General features: G+C 32.1%; 1 protein-coding gene across 1 annotated transcript; it reads left to right on the forward strand.

The window, feature by feature from the left end:
* The first annotated feature begins 1,305 nt into the window (after positions 1 to 1,305).
* On the forward strand, positions 1,306 to 4,036 carry LOC112529838 (serine carboxypeptidase-like 51). The gene is made up of 13 exons (XM_025141264.1): positions 1,306 to 1,453; positions 1,596 to 1,690; positions 1,806 to 1,913; positions 1,988 to 2,228; positions 2,307 to 2,350; positions 2,446 to 2,513; positions 2,645 to 2,750; positions 2,831 to 3,033; positions 3,266 to 3,335; positions 3,418 to 3,468; positions 3,568 to 3,620; positions 3,722 to 3,854; positions 3,965 to 4,036. Exons 1-13 carry the CDS (start codon positions 1,306 to 1,308, stop codon positions 4,034 to 4,036), a joined length of 1,392 nt encoding a protein of 463 aa, XP_024997032.1.
* The last annotated feature ends 3,524 nt before the right edge of the window (positions 4,037 to 7,560 follow it).

The raw sequence follows: 7,560 nt of genomic DNA on the forward strand, positions 1-7,560 counted from the left end.
AACTTAATGATTATCCTAATTATATTTTAGATTTTTTATATTTAAAATGAGATGTTTATCCTGTATTTGATTGTGTTTATTTGCAGTTAGTTACACGAATTCAGATATTGGATGAAATCGGATAGGAATGAACGGGTTTAAGAGTTTAAGAGTTTTAGTCAAATGTTTTATAATATAGTATAGATATGGAGGTTCAAACGAGAACCCCTGTGATTTACGAGAATGTGAGAACAACTTAATAACCTCAAACTTTTTTAATTAATAAATTAACTTATATTAAATATAAATAAATTAATAAGGGCAGTAATATAATTAAGTAATTTTTATAATTATTATTTTATTTTAATTAGTCATAATTATCCCTTTTTTTTCTGCACGTTCGTTTCCACTCTCTTCTCTCCCTTTGTGATAATTGTGTGATTGGGTAACCATAACATATCGAAACCATGATCAATCAAGTGTAACCATAACCTATCAAAACCATGAGTAATCGTTATGATAAATGTGTGATTGTCTAACCCTAACCGATCGAAACCATGATCAAATTGAGTGTGCAAGTGATGTAATAATAGTGATATCACATGATTATCACACACATATTACACCAAATCGTTTAGTGGATTTCTCCCGTAATCGTTGTGATAAATGTGTGATTGTCTAATCCTAACCTATCGAAACCATGAGTAATCATTGTGATAAATGTGTGATTGTCTAACCCTAACTGATCGAAACCATGATCAAATCGAGTGCGCAAGTGATGTTATAATAGTGATATCACATGATTATCACACCCATATCACACCAAATCGGTAGTCGATAATCTAAGTTAACCCTAGCCGATCGGAATCCTTGTGATAATTGTGTGATAATCACATGATTATCACACCCAAATCACACCAAATCGTGTTGATATAAGCGATAATGTGATAATTGTGTGATAATCACATGATTATCACACCCATATCACACCAAATCGTGTTGATATAAGCGATAATATGATAATTGTGTGATAATCACATGATTATCACACCCATATCACATGATAATCACATGATTAACCGTTTATTAGATAATGATAATCATGATCGTGTAATCGTGTTAAAAGATTTTATGATATCATTTCCATTATTATCTTTTTAATTTTAATATTTTTTTGAATCTTTTTAAATTTCAATTTTAATTTTAAAAATCTTTTAATTTTATTTTTTATCACAATATATTTAAACCCTTCCCTCTATATATATATATATATATATACCCGTTTTCACTTCTCCCAAATAAACCCATTTGATTTTCATTTACGAAATGAGGAAACCCCATTTTCTTGGTCTACTCGTGATTTCAATAGTATCCACTGTTCTATCGCATTTTCATGGAGGATTAGCCATGGCTGCTCCTGCTACTGGCACCCAAGATGGTTCAGAACGTTGGGGTTATACTCAAGTCAGACCCGGTAAGAACCATCTTTTTTCTAATACTCTTCTAAATTTGCTTTTCTTTTTCATTTCTTAATAGGGATTAGAGAACGCAAGACAAACCATTTTTAAGAATGGATTTTTTCTAGCTGATTCTAATATTCTAGAAAAATTGAACAGGAGCTCATATGTTTTGGTGGTACTATAAAAGTCCTTTCCGAACGCAGAATCCAAACAAACCATGGCCAATTATTCTTTGGTTACAAGGTGGACCTGTAAGCCTTTCTCTATCCACTTACTTTAACTAAAAACACACAGTATTCTATATAAGTTGCTGAATTAGATGTTGCTATTCATTGTTGTTTGTGTGTTGTGGGTGATGAAATGCAGGGTGCATCAGGAGTTGGAATTGGAAATTTTGAAGAGATAGGGCCATTGGACACTTCATTGAACCCCAGAAACTCTACATGGCTTAGAAAGGCAGATCTTTTATTTGTGGTACGATGATTCTTTAATTATTTATCTCTAAATTTCTTGAATTTTGTTCAGTAATCTCTTTTCTGTGATGTTAGGATAATCCGGTTGGGACTGGATACAGTTTTGTGGAGAACAACACGTTATTGGTGAACACTGATGACGAAGCTGCAAGGGATTTAACTAGATTGTTGATTGCAATTTTCAATAGAAATAAGACCCTACAAAAAAGCCCTCTCTATATCGTGGCTGAGTCTTATGGAGGAAAATATGCAGTCACTCTTGGATTGTCAGCTCTCAAAGCCATTAAAGCTGGAAAATTGAAGCTCATACTTGGAGGTGTACATATATACATACGTTTTTCTCAATCTTAATGAAAAAGACATGCATTATATTTGACTGAAACTTTTCATGCAGGAATCGTGTTGGGAGATAGTTGGATCTCACCAGAAGATTTTGTGGTTAGTGAAGTGGATTCTTTTGCTTTTAAATCACGACTTATTTCAAGCTAAAACACTTGAAAGATAAAGCTTTTGCAATTGAAACCATTAATTAGGCTTCATGGGGTCCTCTTCTCAAAGATCTTTCAAGGATAAACAACAGTGGCCTGAAGATATCAAACAGGTTCGTTTTTGCTTCTCACTTCCCTTAATTAAATTCATCAACTATGTGAATCTTGGTGTTGTGTGTGTGTCTTTGAAGTTGATGGTTGGACTAGGGTTTCCGTAATCTGACAAACCCATTTCAGAAAACAGTTTAGTTGAAGAAATAAAGCAGCATATAGCAAATGGCGAAATGATGGAGGCCACTAAAACATGGAGTTTTCTTGAACGAGTGATCATCTATACCAGTAACGATGTTGTATGCTTCTTTTCGTTCTTTATATTTGCTTCTATTTTATTTTTATTCAAGCGAAAATAAGTGTGTTCATTTTGTCATAGGATTTCTACAACTTCTTGTTGGATACTGGGAGCATTCATGAGCCGATGATCGCAACCGAACAATTCAGAAAATTCTCCAACAAGAGATACTCGAGATATCTTGATTCTTTGAGGGTTTCTGCAGGTGCAAAGGAGGGTGATCTACACACATTAATGAATGACGTCATCAGAAAGAAATTAGGGATTATCCCCAAAGATGTGGAGTGAGTCTTGGCCCCTTTTTGCTATTTCTTATGAAAAAAACTTTTGACTTGAATTTGGGCTCCTTGCCATTGGTTTTTCATTTTTGCTAGCTAAAGTCTCCACATGGTCACTTCGAATTTTTCTTGGTTGTTCTCTTTAGGGCCCTATGGATTCGTCCAAGTGTGCGCAAACTGGATTGGACCCCCTTGGTTAACAAAAAAATGAGTTTTGACTTGAGTTTGGTTTTTGTAGATGGACAGATGTGTCGGACCTTGTTTTCGAGTACTCAAATGTTGATTTCATGAGACCAAGGATCGACGAGGTGGGTTTTGTAAGGATCAATGACAAGATTATTAATTTGGGACAAGGTTTCGCTTGACATCATTTTTATTTTTCATTTACAGGTCGATATACTCTTGAACGCAGGAGTCAACATCACCATATATAATGGTCAAGTAAGATGCCCCCCCTATGCTATGCGTAGATGATACAATTTTTATACAGATTGAGAATCATATGATTTCAGCTGTTAATTATGGTTTGTTGGCTTGTAGCTTGATCTCATATGTTCAACAAAAGGAACTGAAGCATGGGTTGAGAAGCTCAAGTAAGTTAACTTCTTTTCTTTATCTCTTTGGAGATAGAGTTTTGATCAATGTTAATTTACTAAATTGCCCTTATCCAATGTGTATTCATTTGTGGCTAAAGGTGGCAAGGGCTAAAAACATTTTTGAAGATGGACAGAAGTCCACTTTACTGTGCAAATGATAAAACAACAAAAGGATTCTTCAAATCTTACAAAAACTTGCAATTCTATTGGATTCTCAACTCCGGTCATTTCGTAAGTTTTACTCTCGTATCTATCTAAGTTATATGTGCGGATTTATACGTTTTTGTAATCTATGAAAATCTGAACTTCAGTTTATTGATTATTTTTATTTTTACGTTCAGGTGCCGGTGGATCAACCATGTATATCGTTAGACATGGTGGGTAACATCACTCAGTCCCCCGTGACCAGTTGACAACCATATGAACGATGATAGAAGGAAGGAAGAAACGGAGACGAGTAACTCAAAGGAGAATGCATGAGAGAGAGTATTTTGGAGTGAAAAATAACAGATACATGTGTACTTGATAAAACAATTTGTTCGGAAATTGAAGTTATGAACAAAAATGAAATTTGAATAACATACTATTAAAGTTCATTAAATAAAAACGCATCGATCTATGTCAAATTTCAAATATAGTTTTCGGAAAATATTTGTAAGGTGCTTACCCTCTATAAGAACATGGGATAACTCGACTCCGCATTGTTCGCAAAATTTCGGGGATATATGGAACAAAGGAGTATCCCGGACCTACACTGAGGACGTGAGCTCTTAGGGAAGATCAGCATGTTATCTCTGATACAGGAGCGAAACAATCAACCTATTGATATTGAAAGAACAAGAATTTAAAACTATATATCTGATCTCTACATACATATAATTGTATATTATTTATTTGTATCTGCTTAGTTTTATTTTATTCTTAAGAACCATTGTTTATTTGTCTTCCGAGAATTCTTTATGTAATGTTCGATTTGCAAAATATTTTTCAAGAAAAAAATATGTATTTTAGAATAAGATTACAATATTTATTAGAATAAATCATATACACGATAATTACTATATTTATGAACTTATAATTTATTTTGAGATTGAACAGAACAATATTATTTGTAGTTCAAAATGATTTATTTTTACCATTGTCCATTAAATGTTCCATTATACCCGCTATTTTAATGGATATGTTATGAATATAAATTAGAGTTGTAGGACATAGATAATTACTCATTTTGTTACCTGCTATTTAAATGAATAAAGTAACGAAATAACTCTTATCTAATTCATACTCTACTTGTTGTCAACCTTACGTACTTATATTAAAAATCCTTTTTGACCCAACTTTTAGCAAAAAAGTAAGATTACGTGAAGAAAAGAACCGAGGAAAAGTTCACTTTGCAAAAATAGGGGCTTTTCGAAGAGGTTTTTCATGTTGTGTTTTTTTCTTTTTTTTTTTATATTGGTGCATCACGAAAAAGATTTATTCTTTGAGTAAAACCATGAAAAAAATAAATATTTTAAAACAATTTTTTTGGATTTATATATGAAGTTAAAGCTGTAAGTTGACCCTACGCTCATAGTTATCTCTAATTTCTCTTTTCATGTTTTCCGGTAAATGCATTCTTATCCATTAAATTCCTGAATATCTACAATCGTATAATCTTATTTACTTTAAGTTTTTTTTTTTCCGTCGTATCATTACCATCTTAAAAAATAAGAACCTTAATAGAACTTTATAAAAGTTTTTATAGAAACTTCATTTTCCATTTTTAAAATTTTATCTGTAGATTATTATATAAATTTAATATATATATATATATATATATATAATTACAAAAATCAAATATAATTTATTAATTTTCATTTTTCTATATTAATTTTAATTTGTTAATGATATACTTTGAAAACATATTTGAGAAACGATTAAAATATAAACATAATTTTATACTACAATTAAAAAAAAGTGTAAAATTACATAAATTTTAATCCTTATAAAAAGTAACACTAATAAAAAATAAAAAAAATCGCTCATAAGTTCGATTCGACTAAATATGTTCAACCAAGTTGGAGTTGAGTTTGATGATGAACTTCATTTGAGCTTATATCATAACTTTGTTGAAAATGTTCTTAGAATTATTATTTTTTTGTAAGGGTGTCCGGGCCAAAGCCCAACTAATCACCGGCAATTTTGGAGGCTAAACATGGCCCCACTTAAATGTCGCCAACACTCCCCTTCCAGGGCTCGAACTTGGATTCATGACTATGTCATGCCCAAGCCTTTACCACTTAAATGTTCTTAGAATTCATGGGTATAAGCTTGAAATATTTGTGTTGAATTATCTACTTCTTCAATAAAATAATATAATAACATAATCAAATAATTTAAAACTAAACCTATTAATACAAGAACTTATATAAAAATGGTCTACAAGAAACGAATAATAAACAAAATTTAAAAAATTATTTTATAATAATTAATTTATAATTTTTGCATCAATTTGAACTTATATGTTTTATAGTTTTGTTAAAATAAAATAGTTAATAAATAATAAATAAAATAACAACAAAAAAAGAATAAAGATGTATACAAGAACATAAACACCTAAGTTCTAAGAAGAACTTGTGAGTGGACAAGAACCTCTGTCCCACAATAGATATTTTTATTAAAGATTCAAAAAGAACCTTAACAGAAACTGCAATGTGGATTTATCCGACTTAACGATTAAGACTTAGGGGCCGTTTATCAAACACTTACCCGGTAAGTGCTTACTGGTAAAACTTAACACTATTATGTACTTACTGGATAAGATTTTAGTCCACCAAAACGACACTGTATACAATAATTTACCCGGTAAGTGCTTACCATGGTAAGAGTCTGTCGCCCTCACTTACTGGGTAAGACTTATGATCCTTGTCTCCCTCTTACCAGGTAAGATTCTTGGCCCTTACTGTATTCATCCGGTGAGATAGTATTACTTGGTAAGCACTTACCCGAATAAGCGTTTGGTAAACAGCCCCTTACTTTCTATATTCTAAATACACAATTTAACTTGATTATGATATAAAAAGAATTGCCTTAATCATTCCATATATACACCCGTTTTCACTTCTCCCAAATAAACCCATTAATTACTTTTTTTTACTCCTAATTTCAGCAGTATTCATTGTTCTTTTGCATTTGCATGGAGCATTCATGAACCGGTGACAGCAACTGAACAATGGAGAAAATTGGCCAACAAGAGATATCTTAGGTTTTCTGCAGGTGCAAAGGAGGGTGATCTACACACATTGATGAATCGTGTCATCAAAAAAGAAATTAGGGTTAGGTGGTGTGTGTGTGTGTGTGTGTATGTCATTGGACTTGGACATGGTGGGTAACATCAGCAGGTCGCCCATGACAACCATATAAAGGATGATAGAAGGATAGAAGGAAAGAAGAAACCAAGAATGACAACTTAAAAGAAGAATGTCATGGAGTGTGAAGAAAAAGTATAACGAATATGTGTTCTAAGTTAAAATTTAAAGTAAATTATGGATTTGTTACTTATGGTTTTAATTTTGTCTTGGATTTAGTTCTTAGAGTTTTTTTAATTCCAAATTAGCCTCTAGAGTTTGCATTTTCGGAACGTTTCGGTCCTTGCAACTAACGAATATTAACTGAATCCGTTAGGAGAGGGGCATTTTGGTCCTTTCTCAACAAACAATAGGCTCTCAAGTACACAATTGGCTCAAGTTTGAATTCTAAGAGACTCGGACTTGAGCCTATTCGCTAGCCTCAACCGTTTAGTCAAATCTAAGATGTTTTCTCATATGTGGTTTCTAGGGGTACGTTCCATATATATGAATCAACATTTTGCTCAAATCTTCTTTAATTTGGTCATTTCTAAAAAAACATTTAATAATTTTAATTAGGGTTAATCGTTAAAAATAGTCATTCGGTG

The sequence above is a fragment of the Cynara cardunculus genome (genome assembly GCF_001531365.2).
Source record: "Cynara cardunculus var. scolymus isolate 2C chromosome LG 1, CcrdV1, whole genome shotgun sequence".
Taxonomy (NCBI): Eukaryota; Viridiplantae; Streptophyta; class Magnoliopsida; order Asterales; family Asteraceae; genus Cynara; species Cynara cardunculus.

Bases quoted from the DNA above. Each gene is read 5' to 3' on its own strand.
- LOC112529838 (XM_025141264.1), top strand. From the start codon at position 1,306: ATGAGGAAACCCCATTTTCTTGGTCTACTCGTGATTTCAATAGTATCC. The intron at 1,691-1,805 runs GTAAGCCTTTCT...GATGAAATGCAG, and splicing joins TTTGGTTACAAGGTGGACCT to GGTGCATCAGGAGTTGGAAT. The intron at 2,351-2,445 runs GTTAGTGAAGTG...ACCATTAATTAG, and splicing joins TCTCACCAGAAGATTTTGTG to GCTTCATGGGGTCCTCTTCT.